This window comes from Pholcus phalangioides, unplaced genomic scaffold (genome assembly GCF_987345545.1).
Source record: "Pholcus phalangioides strain wild (caught in Gottingen) unplaced genomic scaffold, Ppha-v1.0 ptg000021l_1, whole genome shotgun sequence".
Lineage (NCBI taxonomy): Eukaryota > Metazoa > Arthropoda > Arachnida > Araneae > Pholcidae > Pholcus > Pholcus phalangioides.
The window spans coordinates 12,910,675-12,932,013 of NW_028301614.1; the positions used below are offsets into that span (position 1 = coordinate 12,910,675).

The 21,339-nt window shown below is 37.3% G+C and overlaps 2 protein-coding genes across 2 annotated transcripts; one reads left to right on the top strand and one right to left on the bottom strand.

The window, feature by feature from the left end:
• Positions 1-545: 545 nt before the first annotated feature.
• On the bottom strand, positions 546-4,643 carry LOC149070654 (uncharacterized). Its single transcript, XM_089249105.1, has 2 exons — positions 4,550-4,643; positions 546-2,648 (listed from the first exon to the last, which is right to left on the bottom strand). Exon 2 carries the CDS (start codon positions 2,567-2,569, stop codon positions 650-652), a length of 1,920 nt encoding a protein of 639 aa, XP_089105231.1. The 5' UTR covers positions 2,570-2,648; positions 4,550-4,643; the 3' UTR covers positions 546-649.
• Positions 4,644-4,897: 254 nt separating this feature from the next.
• Positions 4,898-7,860, top strand: LOC149070655 (uncharacterized). The gene has a single exon (XM_089249103.1). It carries the CDS (start codon positions 5,045-5,047, stop codon positions 6,776-6,778), a length of 1,734 nt encoding a protein of 577 aa, XP_089105229.1. The 5' UTR covers positions 4,898-5,044; the 3' UTR covers positions 6,779-7,860.
• Positions 7,861-21,339: the final 13,479 nt, after the last annotated feature.

Here is a 21,339-nt window from a genome sequence, read left to right on the forward strand (position 1 = left end):
TATTGCTGATTATTTTTTATTATATTGCTGATTATTTTTTATTATATTGTTGATTTATTGTTGTTAAAGGGTTTGTTTTGAATGTTGTTTGGCCAGGGACGCCGGAACATATATGCTCATGTTGCTAAAGCAACACCAATCATTTGAATGGTATTGCTCAGCAACACCAATCATCATTCAAATATAGCTCATTCCCACCCCCAGTTCGGGCGATGGGAGATTTACCAAAAACGAGACATTTTGGTTGAATGTGTGACATATGGTGCCACACATATCCAAGTGAACATTATGTTCATTACTCGAGCAATACCAAACATTTTTGACTTCCGGCGTCCCTGTGTTTGGCCCAGCCTACACAGGTAAAGAGCTAACATCTCGAAAAGGACAGTGTGATTGGTCTGACATAATAAGTAATTTTGATGATGATTGGCACTAAAATTTAGCTCACGATATGGCTGTTTTACATTATCGCTTGCACTCATATTAACAAAAATGTTTGTAACAGGTTCTCATGTGAATGTACTCATATATGATATCACAGAGTGTAGTTTATATAATTATGCCACACATATTTTATTCGCCCCTGAATAGACAATGAAAAAGTATATCAATACAATATTTTTGCCTCCGCTTTTCACCATTTGATTTCTTACGTGTGAGTTGAGATATGGTCACTCCATTCATACTTTTTATCAAATATTTCTCCACACATTCCACAAATGTTAGGACTTTTTTCATGGTTTTTGAGATGCAACTGAAGATTATGGTTTGCATCTAATATTTTCAAGCACATTTGACATTGGTACGTTCCACTTCCTGAATGTTCTTGTTTGTGAACATTAATGGTCGACGATGTGAGGCATTTGTCACAAGATAAGCATTTCAATGAATTTTCTTCTGAGTGACTTCTTCGGTGCAAAATGAAACTTTGCTTTTGAGAAAATGTTCTCTCACAAAGATCACAAGAAAATGGCTTTTCCGAAAAATGACTGCGCCTGTGAGAGTTTCGTGCGGACATATCTGAAAACCGTTTACCACACACTTCACAAGTATATGGCTTTTCGCCAGTGTGAAGCCTGATATGTACTTTGAGGTTGCACTTGGCAGTGAAATGCTTTCCGCAAAATTCACATGTATGAGGCTTTATGCCACTGTGTGCCCGCTTATGGACGTTCAAATACGAATTTGTTGTGAACTGCTTATGACAAAAGTCACATTCGTAATATTTTCTATCAGTGATTGTCACAACATTAACAAGTGATGTGTCATTATTTACATAAACGACATCAGCGGACTGCTCTATATTTGTAGAGTTTCCTGCATGGATGACTAAGTCAGTATATTCTGGTACTGTTTCTTTACTCGTGTGTGAGATCAGATGCGTAGAAAGAAGAGAACTTTCGGTGAATCTGGCACCACAAGTTTTACATGTATAATCTGTATTCTCAGTTATTTTTTTACCTTGAAAAACTGTAACACTATCAGGAACATTTTCTACTACAGTACCATTACCGAGAGACTGACCTTTGCATTCATGCTCTTGGATCGATCTCTCCGAAATAAATATCATCCCACAAGTATCACACATCCAGGTAGTTTCTACAGAGTTCCACTGATACATTTCATTGCATTTATGTGATGATAAATGTTCTTGCAATTGATTTGAATTATCTAAATTTATATGGCATATAGGGCATTTCTTGTTTATTTCCTCTTGCTTCACTCTCATGTCAGACATTACTTGCAGAGAATGAGCTTGTTTGTGCAACCTCAAATTATGCATATCGTAAAAATCCTCACCACACAAATCACAAGTATGCGGCGGTCCCTGTCCTACATGCAGTTGTGTATGCTCTATCAGCATGGCTTCACTGTTAAAAAATTCATTGCAAGTGTCACATGCAAACAGTGTATCTTTATGTTCCTGACCTGAACGATCCAATGCTTTCTCACGATTTAAGCAAGTCACGTCTACAATTTCTGTCTTAATATCGTGTACCTTAAGTTTTTTTTTTCTTTTCGAAGACGAGACATCATCCACAATCACGTGTTGCCTAGTATGGTGTCCTCTCAAACAAGATTCTTTCTGGAAGTATATCTTGCATATTTCACATTTAAAGGGAGTTTCTTCTGTGTGCCTCTTCTGGTGTTCTCGAAGGAAGTACTTTGAAGTGAAAGACTTGGAGCAATATTCACAGCTGTAAGGTTTTTCACCAGTGTGTGTTTTCTTGTGAACAGTCAAGAACTGCTTCCTGGTGAATATGCGGCCGCAGAACTCACACTGGTGAGCACCAGTATGTTCAGTCTTGTGCAGCCTCAGCTTACCTTTGGTATTGAACACTTCGTGGCACTCGTCACACTCGAAGTTCAGTAGCTCCGTTGGGTGCATAGCCTTGTAGTGCTGGTACAAGTGATCGGGCCGCCGGAAACAGGAATCACAGAACTGGCACTTGTGGGGTCGCTCAGCCCCATGTGTCTTTAAATGGCGCGTAAGGCTACCCTTGACAGAGAAAACTTCGTGGCACACGAAACATTCCCATTTATCATCATCAATTTCAGGACTTTCCATTTTATGATCTGATTCAGGGTGTCCCAGTTCCTCCACAATATGCTTGACTTATTTTACGTCCTTTTGCACCAACCTAGGACTTTGGGATGCCAAGAAAAAAAAGACAAAGAAAAATACAAAATTAGTGTATTAGATTATTAGTTTTTTAGAGTGAGAAAGAATTTTATGTATTAGGAAAGATAAAAATCACCATATAATTGGCAGATATTTAAAATATATATATTTTTAACCATATACAGTAAAACCTTGTTAAGTCGTCACCCTGATAAGTCGTCACTACGGTTAAGTCGTCATTTTTCTTTAGGATCTTCCAGCTTCCATAGACAACAATGTTATTAAACCCTTGTTTACTCGTCTCTAATTTCGGTTAACTCGTCACTATGAAACCGTTTGAGAAAATCAGAAAAAAAAACAAACAGACTATTTTTATGGCTCCCATTAAAAAAATAGCTTGTTAACAGCATTGCCATATGCTTAAAAGTCACCATAAAATCCTATATACCCAAATGGATTAGCTTAAGTAACAAAAGTTACGCTGGGAAGTTTATGTGCCAACTAAGGTTTTTGAAACGTTAGGGTCTGTTCGAGCTAGATCTCATTTCTGCATTGGTCCTACTAATTTAAAGGGCTTCAAATTTAAACACAATATCTTTGTTGAAAAAAATTAGACATTCTTCCCCATGTTGAGGTCTTATGTTTACTTTTCCCTGCCCAGGGCCCCCCACCTCAAGTCAAAAGTGTTTAAGATCCTGTGTTCAAGATTACATTGTAGTTGTATCATTAACTACTGATGAAGAGTTGAAACGCTAAAATTAAATTTGATGTATATGTAAAATTAATATGCAATAGAGAGTTCTATTATGAAGAAATGTGACTTATATTCTAACAGTTGCTCTGTTAATATAAATGAAAAATTACTGGTATAAATCAAAGTGTACAGTACATTTTACCCCAATAAGTAATAAGAGATCAAAAGGTAAAAAATTGGCTATCATTTTTTTTTACAATCTATAAATTTTATTAATATTGTTATTTTGATTACTTCAATAAATGTCATATTACTTTAAATCCATTACACCAGCTTTTGAAAGACCTTACAATAAACCTATCGGCGATCTAACTCAAGAGAAATTTAGCTTTTTGTTTGCAATGCATCATAAATCTGAGTTCATCAAAGTAATTTAGTATGTTTTTGCAACAGTTCGATTTTTCCCTTTGCCAATCTCTCAATGATTGATGCTCGCCAGTAAATGCAGACATCCTATAAGAGGTAATGACGCCTTATAGGATTTTTTTCTGGAAAATCAAATTGTCATCAAAATCTGTATTTGCCAATTCTGAATTTTCATGGAATATCTACTTTGACAAAAGCTGATTTCAGTGATGTATTATGAACAAAAGGCTAAATTTCTCCTGAACCAGAACACTAATATGATTTGTTGTAGGCTTTGACAGCTGTTACAATGCACAAGTTTTTGGTAAATTTGACTGATTGTAGCTATAAGGGTGTTTGCGGAATTGGCAATTAAAAATTTTGGCGACGATTTGATTTTGAACTTTGCCAATCATTCAGCGCTTGTAGATCACCAATAAATCCAGATATATTTCGATGAAATTGGTGTCACCTAATAAGATTTTTCCGTTCTTTCCAAGTATGTGTTTAGCTTGCCTGTAGGTCTTTCAAAAACTTCACAAATCTCGGGTTTTCAGACCATGCTTCCCCCCCCCCCCGTAATTGAGTATCCACCATAACGTTTCGTGACCCACTTGGGCTCATCTATCACATCCTTTCGTTTGGCGGAACAGGTCACGATCACTTTGTATAACTACACACATTCATACAGGACTTTACACATTTTAAACACATACAGGTGTGAAACTATTTCACAAAATCTACAAATATTAAATCAAAATCACTGTATATACAGCGCAAAAAATTTTCAAGAAACAAAACAAATGTGGTATATATACAAAAATTACATAAATGATGCTCATGATCCATAATTTGCTCGTCCAAGTATACCTATATTTTTTCATACATAAACGACTTATTTTGCTAGATATGAACGACTCTGACTGCATTAAAAAGTATTTTGCAACATCCAGACGACTTTGACCGCATCAAAAAGTTTGTTGGGAAGAGAAAAAAAAAATCCATTTTGCAATTGAAACAGTCGCAATGAATCGCGAATTTTTAAATGAAATCAGCATTTTTAATGCTCAAAATAGATATTTTTTCATAAAATTGCAATGAATCCGATATTTAAATTTATTTAAGAACATGGGTGGAAGGACAACTGGGTGTTTGTGTTACAAACTTGAAAGAAACCGAAAATGTTTAATCATTTAGTGGAGGGGGTTTTGTTTCATTTGTGTAATAATCGTGTATAATTGAGCTAATGGTATCCTTCCCATAGTTAGCTCCACTCAAGGTATCAGTCTCTATAACACGAACCTATTAAAAGTTCTTTGACGATGGAGAGGAACGAAAACAACGACGTTAGCTCCGATAGGTACAAGTGTCCGTCCTGCGATTTGACGTTCGCTCACAAGTCCAGCGTGGAAAGACACTCCAGGAAGCACAGCGGCGAAAAGCCGTATGACTGCCGGGTATGCAACAAGTCCTTCTACCGTATAGATGCGCTGTATTCACATCAGACCACGGACCATCCCACCACGATGTTCAAATTCGGTTGCAATGAGTGCACCGAAGAATTCGACACCAGGGCGTTACTAAAGGCTCATAAGACGCACCACGACGGCGTTCACGAGTGCGAAATTTGTGGAAAGGTGTTCACGCAAAAAAGGGTGTTGCTGAGACATAAAATATCGCACAGCAAAATGAAGCCGAATCGTTGCGATGCGTGCCATCAAAGTATCCCTGCTGAGTCATCTTTGCGAGACCACCTAAAGAACCACTGTCGAGCTAAAGTTCACAAGTGTGGCGTGTGTTACTCAGAGTTCTCCAGCCAAGTGGAACTTGCGAAGCATAAGAAGACGCATGTCTTGATCGAGAAGAGACTTTTTTGTGACGTTTGTGGCAAAAGCTTTGACAGGACATCCAGGTTACAGTCTCATTTGCGGCTTCACACTGGGGAGAAACCATTCAAGTGCGAAATATGTGGGAAGAATTTCCGCGCTGCTCAACATCTGAGTACGCACAAGAGAGTGCATGCTGGTGAAATTTCAGATTCGATGGACAGCAATTTGGTTGAAAATCTAGATACTCTGTTGAATAGCACCGATCAACTAGAATGTCCTATTTGTTGCATATCTTTTAAAATGCCATTTCGGTTAAAACGTCACCTAACTATTCACATGAATCAAAAACTGCAGTTACAAAATACTTCAAAATCTCTCGTGAAGTTTGAGGTTATTAATAATACCACCGAAAATTCCACTAGTGATGAAAATTCTGAATCGCTTGTTTGCAACATATGTTCAAGAGTGTTTCACGGGTTGAATGATTTTGCAATGCATAAGTTAGCCCATGTAAAAAGCAAGACTTTTGTTTGTGAAATTTGTGGCAGTTCGTATGCTTCTAAACAGTATCTGAATGTGCATATGAAGCTTCATTCCGATGTGAAAGCTTTTAAATGTGAAAAGTGTGAAGAAAATTTTCCCAATGAGCTAGCGAGAAGTGTTCACAAGAAAGAAGTTCACGGAGATAAAAAGCCATTCGAATGTTCAATCTGCTATCGGCGTTTTTCGGGGAAGAGTGGGCTACACTACCATAAGAAAAGTCATTCAAGTGGTCGTTATCGATGCGTAATGTGTAACTTATGGTTCACGACATCTAGTCGATATGAAAATCATTTAAAGCTCCATGAATCAAGTAATCCTCATTCGTGCGATATGTGTGCTAAAGTTTTTGCATCAAAACATTCACTTGATATTCATAGAAGATCGCACACTGGAGAGAAACCCTATAAATGTAATGTGTGTGATAAAAGTTTTGCAGATAAGTTGTGCCTTAGGCGACACAGACTATCACATTTAGGTGAGAATTTATATACCTGCGAAGTGTGTGGCGAAAGTTTTGATAAAGCATCTCTGAAAGAAGTCCACAAAAGAAGCCATATTGGCGGCAAACCTTATGAATGCTTGCTGTGCCATATGAGATTCAGAAAATGGACTTTGCTTAATAAGCATAAGGAAATGCATAACACTGGTGAAATTGACAGAACATGTGATATCAAAGATGAGTAAAACTGAAATATATTTTAGTATCATTGATTCCTAGAAAAGTTCAAAGGCACAAAGATAATAAATATTATGTCCCAATTTTATTAAAACTAGTTTTTTATGTACATAAAAGGCGTTTTGATACATATGTAAAAAATTTGCAATCATGACCAGTTTGCATTAAGCAATAGTGTTCAGTTACAGTAACACTTTAATTATCCAAGGTAATGGTGACGAAGAAGACCATGGTTAACCAAAAAATATAGTTATGCGAGCCAGGAGAAAAAGTTTTTAAAACAGTTTCGTTGAAAAATGTATTTCATCTGCTCATAATAAGTATTCAGTGTATTATGGCATGTTAATTATATCAAACAATTACAGTTTAAATTAAGAAAAGAATATAACATGCGATAACTTATCCGCGCAGTTAGAAATATATGTTACAGATTGTCTTATTTCAGCATGGATGAGTGGAGAATTCACCCCTGACACCATAGGCTATATTTTCTTTCTCCAAACATGAATGAACCACAACACAAAATTTCTCTAGAATGAGAGAGGCTGTGGAATTTTTCAGCCTATAGTAATGCAGAAATCAACCATTTCCCTGTTCAACTGAATTTCTTCAAATAAAAAAAATTCAACACTTTCATTAACTTTTTACTGGATAATGTTCCCAATTCAGAACATCGGGTTTATTAATTTGAAAAAAAAAATTTTTTTTCTTACGTGAAAGCACTTGATTTTTTTTCTGAACATGTAAGATTCCAAAGTTAATTTACAAAAAAATTTTATTCATATCAGCTTTTATGCTTTTTTTTTTTTTAATCTATTTCTAATGAATAATTTTTTTTATTTTCAATTTTAATGTTATTTCTATGGACATGGGCAAGTCCAGAAAACACACAAAATTTTTTCCTCATTAATATTTTATGGTTAGTATCTTTAAACTAAAGGATCAAAAGGGGAAGGAATATCGGGGAAAAAATTAGGGAAATCAATTGAAATCCTAATTCGTCCAGTAAAAGATTAATGCAATGAGGTAACATTTCTGACCGAAACATTGATTGATATGTTTGAAAAAATACGACTTGTACAAATAAATACGAAAATTATTTCTTTGATGTTGGTTTTTCTTTTGGAATTTCAACAGACATTATGACTGATGATTTTGATATTGTTATCTTAAAATTTTCCATTCAAATTATCAAAGACTTTGCAGAAGTTTAATTACCCACTAGAGTCTAAAAAACTTCTCCCAATTTGTTAAAAACCAGTCAAACCTCATCGACAGGTCACTTGTGAAAGAGCAAAAAAAATAGGACCTTGTAAGTGAAGTGACTTACCCCGCTAAAAAGAGTAAAATATCTAGTTATTATGCCTCTGCCCTATTCCCCCATTGATGCATTCGTGCTCAGAAAATCACATTTTTATAATTCAAACAAGTGCAGTTTTGATAATTAGTTAAAATAAGTTGATTTTTATTATTTATTTTAACCCATCAAAAATTGTGAAATACTCAAGATGGAAACAGATTTTTGTTTTAAGGTTGAAAAAATTACTTTCATCAAAATAAAATGATTAACATTAGTATTCACGAAAAATTAAAATTTAACATAAAATATTTAATTAAAAGTAGTCATCACAACAGTTATGACGAAACAAATTGTATAAAACACATTTTCTCTCATTTTTAGTCTATCAATTTTTTTTATATCTACCACATTCGTTTTTAAATGATATGATAAAAGCGTTATAGACTACGCTATCGTCCAAAATATAGTCTATAGATGATGGAAATGGCGCAGTTATATCATTATCGTAACACTTCAATGCTCAATTTTTTTTTAAATCTGTAGTAGAATTTTTAAAATTATAAAAGCAGCTCAAGATTTTAAGAAAAGAATACCCAAGAACACATTTTGCTATAAATTAAAAAAAAAATTTATTACAAAGAAAAGTGAAAATTTCATCGTAAGGGGTCAATTGATCCCATTTCACCATTTTTTGTGAGTCTCTTTAGTAAAAACCTTGTATAATACCTATTTAAATAACAAAACAAGATATACAGGAACTGGAAGGAAAAACTAAGTTTTCCTTCCTTAAAAAAATTAACATCTCAAATAATAAATATCTTCACAACATCCAGTTCCTGTATATCTTGTATTAACAAGTGGAGAGCGACATTCATGTCATAAATAACAAAAAATTTATCTTTGGAAATCAATTTTCGAATAATTGTGTAAACAAAATTATCCTATTCTTTGTTAGTGTTAGGTTTTTTTTTAGACCACTAACAAAATTGAAAAAAAAAAAATCTTTATTTCCAGTCCTGAAAGTGTTTTTTCACAGTGAAGAAAAAAAAAATTACTTAAAAATAATGAGTTGAAGATGCAGTCCTTTTTTTTATCGAGATTAAATGAAGATTGGGAATCTTCTACCTCCTATTACAAAGCCAGGTTTATTAGTTAAGCTCCTCCCCCAAAACTGGGCTCTACCAGTCTTACCCATATTGGAGCCATGCAAGTCAGTAACTAGACTAGGGCACTGCCCGACAAAAAAATTTCCTTCATTTAGCATAACTTTTTCAGGGAAGGGGCTCTGGAGAAGTTACACTTCAGCCCGGAGCCGTGCTATGTGAATGGAGAAAAAACTGACAAGATGGCAGTCAGACACTCCGGAACATTCTGCTTATGCTGCTGAAGCAATACCAATCACCATTTGAACATAGCTGAAATATTGCACTGAAAACGACGTTTTTTTTTCAATTAAAAATTTTGAAGACATATCCTTAGGACCCTTTCCTTGTGAGGAGTTGCATAGCTGTAGTTCTTTTTGTTTACAAGTCACTTTAGGTTCAAGTGACTTTCCCATACACCCTGTATATCCATTAAGTATGGGAATAAAACGAGCATCATAGAATCTGAATACCACAACGGTAGTCACAGCAATAGACTTGAGACAGTACATTTCATCACTAATTTCAGAAGGATCTCAACCCTTTGAGTGGCATTGACAAGATACAGCGCCTTGTTATTTTAGCATTGGCAAGCCCAAATATTTGTAAAGTTAATCCCTCTCTCAGTGGAACACTTTTCCCTATACCCACGGCTCCCTTGCCTAATTCATGATTCCTCAGCGGCTCTTCAGAATAAATATTTCCCAATATAAAAGAACTTCTTCAAAGCATATGTAGGTGCAAAAATCAAGCTCGCCGCGACACCCCACATAAAGGTTGGCGATGCCTCTAGAAATAACAACGCACACTGAAAAAGCTGCTCTATACCCATCACTTTTTCATTACTTTATGTACTCATTTACAGCTGACAATCATGAGGAAGCTTATTGCTATTATGCCGTGTAAAGGGTTAAAAACATCAATCAATAGTCTCATCGATGTAGTTAAAAAAATACAAAAAAAAATGTCGCTGAGAAAATGAAACAAAAAATAATAAATGCAGTAAATGGCACAGCTTTGTCATCTGAAGTTTATAGCGCAAAAAAAAAAAAAAATCAGACTACAGAACAGAATCGTTTATTCCAGCGCTATTAACGAAATTAAAATTCAAAGCTCAACATAAGTATAAATAAACAAATACACAGAAACATATATTAAAAAAAAAAAAAAAAAAAACCATCCTAGTAAAACGAGATGCTGTATATTGAGATTCAAAGAGGAAGGAAAAATGATCCGACATTTGTTTTTCAATTTTTCCCGACTTCTGGCAGTGTGTGGGAGAATTTGTGAAAAAAAATACATAAATGACTTCAAATAAAAAGAAAAGATACAAAACGTTTTAATTATCACCAGGAAGTTATCGTCGAAAACACCAGGAAACCTCTCTGCTACTACTTCCAGAACGCATGTGAATAATCATTTCGGCATTCTATATTTACAGAAGACAAATCTCAACGATGATTCTTGTGCATGAAAGAAAAGATGATTCGATAAACGAGATCAAACACTGATTGCATGCACCATGAAAATTGAGAAAAATGTCTCGTGTTTCTGGACATACACGCATGCACAAATTATATATCATGTTGTACAATGGAAAAGTGAAAGAAATTTTTTTAAATTAATTAAAAAAAAGTATTTCAAATCACTGTTTATTTTAATTTGCGTGTTTTTGCTCCCCATTACTTTTCCGCAGTGAAAAATTTCCACCCACGGAGAACCTATGAATTCATGTTTGAGAAGTTTGCACACTTTTCCTGAAACGTCTGGCTTACTCATTATCCCCTAGGGTTGAGAAAACAGAATTTTGCTTAAAAATAGACACCATTAACCAACTGTCGTCATTTTCTTCCCACCACTTCTTATATTCATCCCCCTACCCGTGTGATTTGCGTTGTGGTGTTCAAAATCAAGACCGGCACCAATGCCCGTGGGCACCATGGGTAAATGGGAATTGCAAACGGATATTAGCTTCTTTTTTTCCTCGTAACCAAATATTTCTATAGAGAGAGGAAAAAATCGTTTTGCAGATCCATTCCATACATGCATTCAATTAACAATATTTATTTATTTATTTACACACCTCAACAGGCTGAACCCAATTACAGAGATGGGAAAAGTAATGGAAATCAATAGAAAAGCAAATAATAATAATAATTTACACGTTAAAGAAAAAATCATCAACAAATGTATAATACAAAAATATATATGCGCAACGGAAGCAAACATTGTGAATTCAATATGAGGAAGACAAAACGACCAAAATAGATGAGAAAACATAAAATATATACAAATTCATATAGTACCTAGTTTAACATGGAATCCCTGTGAAATATATCAGGGAATTCACCCGTATTATAATGCTTGCATGCTCGCAAAATTGGAGAAGCATTTGAAATGTTCGTGCGTGCACGAGGAAAATAAAAGACATTTCGGGAACTATGAGCCCGTCGCTCGCGAGATGGCACGGAGATATTAATTAGGCTCGTCAAATAATAGTCGTCGATTCTGCGGTGAAGAACTTTATGAAGGAATGATAGATCTCGCTTAGTACGTCTGCTATCGAGAGATGTCATCGTGAAAAAAGAGAGATCAGAAGTAGGCGCATCTGGGACGTACACACCAAAAGTCTTTCGGAATAATGACCTCAAAAACTTTTTCTGTACACGTTCAATACGTACGTTCATCACCGCAGGAATATGGCCCCATAACACTGAGCCATACTCAAGTGTAATACGAAACACAGCCGTACCATCGCTGGAACTGAGGTGAATGGCCCAGACGACCTTACGAGAAAGCCAAGTGACTTGTTGGACTTCGACAAGACACTTTCCGCGTGAGCGCTAAAGCTCAAATCACTCTTGAAAATTACACCTAAATCCATTACCATGCTTCTTCTTTCTATAGCTGCTGTATCTACGGTGTAATCGTAATGTAATGGATGTAATTTTCGCGTGAATGAAATGACACTGCACTTTGAAACATTCAGACTAAGGTTGTTGTCACGACACCAATCATTCAGATGCAATATATCATTTTGAAGAGCCAAGCAGTCTTCTATGGACCGATTTTAGGTCATCAGCAAACATGAGGCAGCGGCTATTTTGAAGAGACAACGGTAAGTCATTTACAAAGATGAGAAAAAGTAACGGACCAAGATTGGACCCCTGAGGAACACCAGACGTGCTTGTATATGGTTTAGAAAGATGCCCTGATGGTAGCCTAATGATGTTTGTTCTGTCACTCAGATAGGAAGCGAACCAAGCTATAGATTCATTTGACAAACAAAGTTTTGAGCGTAATTTCGTTAAGAGTACATGATGATCTAGGCGATCGAAAGCCTTTTCAAAATCTGTGTATATGGTGTCTATCTGTTCCCCATTGTCAAGAGCAACCGACAGATCATGGGTGAAGTTCGCAAGCTTGGTTACAGTCATAGGCGTAAACTTCTATAGGGCCCATGGGCCCGAGCCCCCCCAACATTTTTGAAGACGCGGCTCAGCCCCCCCAAAAATTCGTATGAATATGGCTTATTCATTTTGCAATGATGAAAAATTTTTTTTTAACCAAAAGTTGTCCTAATTATGAATTAGTTAATGGAAACAATCTGCTCAAAATTTTAGTTCTTTTAAAAAATCTGGATGGTCTTTGGCTTTCTTGTTCCATGACAATACGTTTATCTCATTTCTTCCCTGCCGTTCAATCCCCAATTGCACCCTCCATCGGTTCCAATCCTTACTGCCAGAAGGCACGGCTGAGAGGAAGATTCTTTGAGGTGTTGAGGGGGCTCTTTCTTCTTTGCCTGTGGCAAAAACTGAGTGTCTCTTCTTTTGTTCACTGCGACCGGAGGACGGCCATGGCGCCAACATGAAAATAAGCCCAAAGATGCATGGTGGGGGGAGGGGGAAGGTTGAAAATTGGGAAGCAATGATATTGAAACCGAAATAAATTACACTCTATAAAGAATAGGTGCCAGAACCTAGAGGCTGAGGCCATTTGAGCCCCCCCCCCCCCGCAATAAATTTTGTAAGGGGACTGAGCCTCCCAGTAATTACTGAAAAAAACCATTGTGCAATGCATTCTCCCTCTCCTTCGTACACGCATGAGTTCCGTATATGCGGGAGGACCAATAACAGTTAGGCCCCCCCCCCAATGTTTTTTTGAAAAATATTGGGGAAAAAAGCACATTCTAAATGCCCATTCATAACAGATCTTGAGGATCGATGCCGAAACATTTTTCGAGCCCCTTTACAACAAAATTTGATTGGGGGTGGGGGTAGAACATAGGCGTAAACTTGTATCCGGCCCGTGGGCCCGAGCCGAGCCCCCCCCCCCAACATTTTAGAAGAGCCGGCTCGGCCCCCCCAAAAATTCGCGTGGATATGTTTCTCACACTTGGCTCAGAAAAAACTTTTTGACAAAAAATTTCTTTAAATAGTAGAAATCCATCTGCTCGAAATTTTATTTTTTTACTTTTCTTCAGAATCTCAACGCACTTGTTCTGTGACAATAGTAGTCTTATCTCCCAATCAATCCAGCATCCATTCATCCTAAATTGCGTCCTCCCAGAGTGGTGCCTGAAGGCACCAGTGTAGATAACTTGGGGGGGGGGGGTCCTTTCTCTTGCTTGCACTGAAATGAAGCACATACGCAGGAAACAGAGGACGCACTGCATTGTTCTTCTGAAAACTATTGGGGGGGGGGGGGGGGCTCAACCACCTTACAAAATTTTTTGGGCTCAAATATCCTCCACTCCTAGGTTCCGGTGCCTTTGAGGGGAATCAAATAAATAATAGTAAAATAAAATTAACACACAAAAAAAAAAGAAAATAAGAAATGAATGGAAAATTTCAAAGCCCCCTGAGCCGGGTACCATTGCATTCTAATACTAGGAATATGAAATTTCCTCCTTATAAATCAGGGATTCTCAAACTATCTACGTTAGCAGCACTCTTATATAGAAATTTTAAATACGGTATTTCAATAAATGTTGAAGAGAGGTTAAAAGGTGAAATTTGCGTCCCCCCTCTGGTCCGGCACCCTAGACATTTGACCCCTCCCCCCAGCCCTGTTTCCAGTACTCCAACACTTAGGTAGCCAGGGCCGGAACTAGGGAAGAAGGCAGTTTTCACAGGCGGAATTCTTGTGGGGACTGCTAATTCTGGGGGGGGGGGGTGGAAGAACGAAAAATATCGTTTCGATCGTTTTTTTTAGTGGGGAGAGGGTGAAAAAATTACATACTCTTCCCTCCCTCCACGACTAAAATGATCCTGTCTCCGTTGGACCGGGCTTTTGGACAGATCTTTCGCGAGGACCCCGATTTTTCACAGGGAAGTGCTTGGACCTGTCGTAAGCGTAACTTGTATTAAGTCGTATGTTAAGTGCATTAAATCGTAACTTGTTTTAAGCCAATGGGATCGAGACTCCCCCACCCCCCTCTTATTAATTTTGGAGAGCTGGCTCAATCTTCCCCTCTTCCCCACAAAAAAATCGCATGGATACGTTTTCCACACCTAGACTCGGAATAATCACGTCACGTCAGTACAGTGAGTTTCGGCCTTACACGAAGCTGTGACATGTAAAAAAAAAAGTGGCGATTTTTCCACAAACACTTTTTTCCGGCCATTTTACAGGATGCGACCTCTATTTATCGGAAAATACTGTAATTTTTTCTATGTTCCATTGCAAATTAAATTGGGGAATTTTTCTAAAAAGGATGTAGTATTTCTTACTTATGTTATTCAAAAAATTGTGTTTATTTCAAAATGAAGAATTATTCTCAAGGTTTTAATAGGGTTCCTCCTTTCCCGATCAATTCTTTTTTCGGACGAATTTCTATTTGTCCAGCCGGTGACCGCAAAGAGGGGGTTTTAAATACCCTGTTTACGTTCGCAGCACTGTTAGAAATTTTAAATATCTTGCGGCATCACAGTCGATCTCAAGGAGGCATTTCGATGCTTCCCCCCCCCTTCCCGACAATAAAATGATCTTCACTCCTAGTTACAGCCCGTCCGTGGCATCTAGTGCCGTGTTTCCCGGGGGGGGGGGGGCACTCAGCGAGCTATAAGCACGGCCATGGACTCCCACATACTGGAGAAGGGCTTCTAGCCTGGGATCTTTGGCAGGCTTTTTATTCCATGTATTTTTTTTTTTTTTCATGATCAAGGGGCCGCACCTTCTGCAGCTGACAAAGAGCATTTCAATAGGGTTCAGTTTCGGCTGCTTCAATGCAGGTTTACTGAATACAATCACCATTTCCTAATTAGAAGGACAGGGAGTGTATAGCGTGTCGCTTATGTGGGGAATATGTCACCTGGAGGCATCCGTCCATATGGGGACCCCCCTTCTGATCCTGAAAACTACATTCTTCTTGACGCCGCCGGTCAAGGCTTTAAAAGCTTTTGTGCTTAATGGATGGCCATCCGTGAAGGACGCCGACATAGATGATCCTAATTGGAATATAAAGAAATTACGGTGGTGAAGAAAAATCTAGACGAAGTTTGTGATTCTGCAAAATAAGAATATAAGAATAGCTGTGTTTGGAGCCACTTGAAGTAAACTCCTTGTTTTTCCACTGAACCCCCCCCCCCCCCCCACAAATGTTGAGATGGACAGTTCCACAGTATTTGATGGTTTGTGTGGACCACATTCGGTTGTGCACGTACAGTATAACCTTCTGTTAGTAAAACATGTTGTATTACAAGAAAACGGAAAAGTTCCTCGTGATTCCGCGCAGTTTCCTGACAGAAAAAGTAAGCAATATTAAATATAGCTACACATTTTTGATAAATCCATGCATTTTAAACATTTTCTTTAATGATAATTTATTCAGAATCTTCAAAAACAATCTAGATTTTGCAGCCCTCTAATACTTATAATCAATAAAGCGTAGTATAAAATATTTTTTTTCTGTTAGACATATCAATAAATTAATAAAACTTACCATGTTTTATTTTTTTCAATCATATTTAAAATTTATTTAAGAAAAATTTAAACTCCATTTGGCTTGCATACTTGTAAAAGTGACAATATTTGAATCGAGTTTTTAATAAGAAATTTATGCAACTAAAAAAATTATTATTTTTCTAATTTAAAACCTGATATATGACTCAATATATGAGAGTAAAATAAATCTTAAATAAGTGACATGTAATTTGATTTTGGGGGAAATATACACTGTATCATAAAATATAAATAAATACAGGGCTCGACAAAAATCATTAAAAAATTTAGGCACCAGCCAAATTTTGTAAGAGCCAAGCATGGTTTTTTCACGAGAAAAGTATCTTAAATAATCTTTTTTCAACCTTTCTGGGAATTGATGACCCCCTTCCCAGGGCCGCAACTAGATACTTTGTCATCTGGGGCAATTCGGAATTTTGGCGCCCCTTGCATGTAGAAGAAGCAGTTAAAGGGTGAATTCGACTCACATTCTGGTCCAGCGTCCGGAGCACCAGACCTACCTGCTTTCTCTAGTTGTGGCTCTGCTCCTTTCTATGTTGGAAGACAATTATGAAATCGGAAAATTTTGAGCCATCACTAGATTCTGATTTAGCAATCACATATACAAAATTTTAGGCGCGAATACAGATTTTCCAGTCACCATGGTGACCTGGCACTTGGGGTTTGTCCAACCTTGGAATAAATAAAGATGCATATACTGTTCTGAATATATTTTTTGTATATAGTCATTTTCATGACCCCGCCCAGGGGATTTCGGGATTCATGAGATCTGGGGGATCCTGGGAGGATATACACAGATTTACGGCATGACTAGATCTGAATAAATTGCCTATGGCGATAGACCGGAGTTGTGCTCGTTTCAATGAGAGAGAGAGAATGAAAGTATATTTTTACTTGGACCGTGATCAAACTAGAATGGGGCTCAAGGGCAAAGGCTACGCCCCCAACAATCAAATAAATTTTTGTTAATTAAATGCTTTTGGAAAATTGGCACCAACTCAAAAATTCTCTGGAAGAAATTCCGTGCCCCCCCCCCCCCAATAGATTGGTTTTCTTGGGTACGCTCATGCTCAGGGGTAGTCCCATTCCAAGGGCGTAGCGAAGAGGAAGACTTGGGGGCCTGGTCCCCTCGTCCGAAATGTGAGAAAATGACCGAAAAAAGGGGAAAAGATGACCAAATCTATTGTTCTATCACTTTGGTCCCCCCTGCCGAACGAAATTTCTGGCTACGCCCTTGTCACATTCACTTTGGTAACAATACATTAAATGATTGTTATACAGTCGAATATCCTGTTATAACGAAGTCCAAGAAACCGGAGAAAACACTTCGTTATAAAGAAATTTCAGATTGTTTGCATTGTTCCTATGTATACTTATTAGAGGGATTAGAAAACCATTCGTTAAAACGATATTTTCGCTGTAACGGTATTCGTTAAAACGGGATTCGCCTGTAATTAGAGCCCGAATTTTCCACTTAAAAAAAATGGCTAAATATGAACTAAAACTGAGAAAATATGTGCTAAAGAACAAATAACCAAGCAAAAAACGGAAATGCGTTTTTAAATGCATCTTTTCTATTTATCTCGGTGCATATTCATTTGCAAAAACATTCCCATGCAAATGATTTCTACATGTATTTTATTTAGGAATTTCTAGTTATTAGTACCGTAGCTGCTCACTAATAGAAAGAAAAAGTTGCTCGAAAAAGAAGCAAACTACACGTGCACACAAGTAACAAAACATGAATAATGTCAAAAATGGGCGGATTTTTCTCCTGAGATTTTACTTCTTTTTACTTGAAAAAAAAGAGATGACAAGCAAATAAAGCACCCGGGCTTCGGGTATGGTCCATTGCAGCTAGAAGGTCCTTGGAGTTGAACAACCAAACTATTTGAAAATGTCGAATTTCCGATTCGATAGACGATGTTGACTGATCCATAAATCCATGGAAGTGAGCATGAATGTAATAAGTTCAGACTTTTAATTGTTCAGTTGGTCATCTAAACCGCTTTGATGATACGAAATTCTATGGAAAACGTCTTATACTCTTAGAGAATCAACTGATTTGAGATCAAAAATCAATTTCACATGACTAGAGTTCCGTTCAATCGTTAATATTAGAACGAAATGATCTCAAAGACGTCCCAATGCAGATAAAGCAGCAATTTTCAATAATTTTATGTTCTTACAGAGCGAAACGTGAAAATTCGTTTATAATGAGAACTACGTTACAGCGAAAACTTTTCTTGTGGTTGTGAGCTGTTGTTATAACGAACTTTTATTGTATTTATGAGCAATATTAATTTGAAAAATTACAAAAATTTAATTAATCTTCCGCACAACTTGAAAATTTGCACTTATTCTGAAAATTCTTCAATTACATACATTTATACACATATTAATGCTAAAAAGAGGTTAATTTATATAAATGCTACAAACAGGACTAATCATAACAAATTTATAAATAGTGCAAAAAAAAAAAAAAAAGAATAAATCAAAAATAAAAAGGTCAATTTCCCGTTACCTTTCATTAAATTAAGTTGTATAATAACCAAGAATGGCCACTGAAGCTGTGCTTTCCAAAGTGTGAAATATCGACCCCTGGGGAAAGGGGTCGATGCAATTGTCCAAAGGGTCGATAGAAGGGGTTCCGTTCACAATCCCGACAGACGAAATCCCGACAAGTCACAATCCCGACAGACGAAATCCCGACAGGTCAAAATCCCGACAGGGTCGAAATCCCGACAAGTCAAAATCCCGACACGGTCGAAATCCCGACACTGTCCAATTTAAAAATTCAATTTCGCCGTATAAGCCGCACTTCGTGATTTCTGTCGGGATTTGAATTTCTCGCGGTGAGGGGCGTGCGAATGATAAATTGCGATCAAATAAATTTTTCAAATTTCAATTTCGCCGTATAAGCCGCACTTCGCGATTTCTGTCGGAATTTGAATTTCTCGCGATGAAGGCCGTTGGGGTGACGATGAGAATGATAAATTGCTATCAAATAAATTTTCAAATTTTAATTTCGCCGTATAAGCCGCACTTCGCGATTTCTGTCGGGATTTTGAATTTCTTGCGGCAAGGGGCGTTGGGGTGACGATGAGAATGATAAATTGCTATCAAATAAATTTTCAAATTTCAATTTCGCCGTATAAGCCGCACTTCGTGATTTCTGTCGGGATTTGAATTTCTTGCGGCAAGGGGCGTTGGGGTGACGATGAGAATGATAAATTGCTATCAAATAAATTTTCAAATTTCAATTTCGCCGTATAAGCCGCACTTCGTGATTTCTGTCGGGATTTGAATTTCTTGCGGCAAGGGGCGTTGGGGTGACGATGAGAATGATAAATTGCGATGAAATAAATTTTTCAAATTTTAATTTCGCCGTATAAGCCGCACTTCGCGATTTCTGTCGGGATTTGAATTTCTTGTGGCAAGGGGCGTTGGGGTGACGATGAGAATGATGAATTGCGATGAAATACATTTTTAAAATTTTAATTTCGCCGTATAAGCCGCACTTCGCGATTTCTGTCGGGATTTGAATTTCTTGTGGCAAGGGGCGTTGGGGTGACGATGAGAATGATAAATTGCGATCAAATAAATTTTTCAAATTTTAATTTCGCCGTATAAGCCGCACTTCGCGATTTCTCTCGGGATTTGAATTTCTCGCGATGAAGGGCGTTGGGGTGACGATGAGAATAATAAATTGCTATCAAATAAATTTTAAAATTTCAATTTCGCCGTATAAGCCGCACTTCGCGATTTCTGTCGGGATTTGAATTTCTCGCGATGAAGGCCGTTGGGGTGACGATGAGAATGATAAATTGCTATCAAATAAATTTTCAAATTTTAATTTCGCCGTATAAGCCGCACTTCGCGATTTCTGTCGGGATTTTGAATTTCTTGCGGCAAGGGGCGTTGGGGTGACGATGAGAATGATAAATTGCTATCAAATAAATTTTCAAATTTCAATTTCGCCGTATAAGCCGTACTTCGTGATTTCTGTCGGGATTTGAATTTTTTGTGGCAAGGGGCGTTGGGGTGACGATGAGAATGATGAATTGCGATGAAATACATTTTTAAAATTTTAATTTCGCCGTATAAGCCGCACTTCGCGATTTCTGTCGGGATTTGAATTTCTTGCGGCAAGGGGCGTTGGGGTGACGATGAGAATGATAAATTGCGATGAAATAAATTTTTCAAATTTTAATTTCGCCGTATAAGCCGCACTTCGCGATTTCTGTCGGGATTTGAATTTCTCGCGACGAGGGGCGTTGGGGCGCCGATGAGAATGATAAATTGCGATGAAATAAATTTTTAAAATTTTAATTTCGCCGTATAAGCCGCGGTTCGGGATTTGAATTTCTTGCGGTGAGGGGCGTGGGGGCGCCGATGAGAATGATAAATTGTGATCAAATAAATTTTCAAATTTTAATTTCGCCGTATAAGCCGCACTTCGTGATTCCAGAGGCCTGAGTTAGGTCCGACCGTTCATCGCATACAAGTTCCAAGGAAAAATTGATATTCTTTGCCTTTGTAGTCTAGTGGGCTCACCCAGAAAGCTCGAGAACGTGGGTTTGATTCCTAGCAAGAGCACAGGTGAATTTTTCCTTCCTAACTTCATCTCGCATCAGCCAACCGTTGAAACCTTCGTATAGATAGCGGAAAGTGATATCATCCTCGGAAAATACAGTGTGTGTGGCTCAAAACAAAAAAAATCTAAATTTTTCTTTGATTTCCCGTCCTTTAACTTCCAATTTGAAAGTTGTTGCATTGTCTCTCCTGATGCCAACAGAAAAATTGCATGTTTCTCAGTGCAATATTCGCTAAGATATTTGAATTCGAAAACTGGAGAAAAGTTATGAAAAGACAGCAAAAACTAATCGACAACGCTCCTTCCCCAAATTTATGCTGTCCTTTCCACCTTTCCTTCGAATTTTGAATTCAAATATCTCGGCGAACATTGTACTTGTCAACTTAGATTTTTTTTGTTGGTCTCAGGAGATACGGTGCAGTCACTTTATAATTAGAAGTTTTAAAAATTTATATTTTTTTATTTTGTTACACACTGTGTTTTCACTCTCAAAACTGGTACAGGGTAATTTTTGAACGCCTTTTGAGCATTTTTTCAAACTGAAATCATCTCTACCACGGATGGTTG

Coding starts and splice junctions, on each gene's coding strand:
- LOC149070654 (XM_089249105.1), bottom strand. CDS start 2,569: ATGGAAAGTCCTGAAATTGATGATGATAAATGGGAATGTTTCGTGTGC.
- LOC149070655 (XM_089249103.1), top strand. CDS start 5,045: ATGGAGAGGAACGAAAACAACGACGTTAGCTCCGATAGGTACAAGTGT.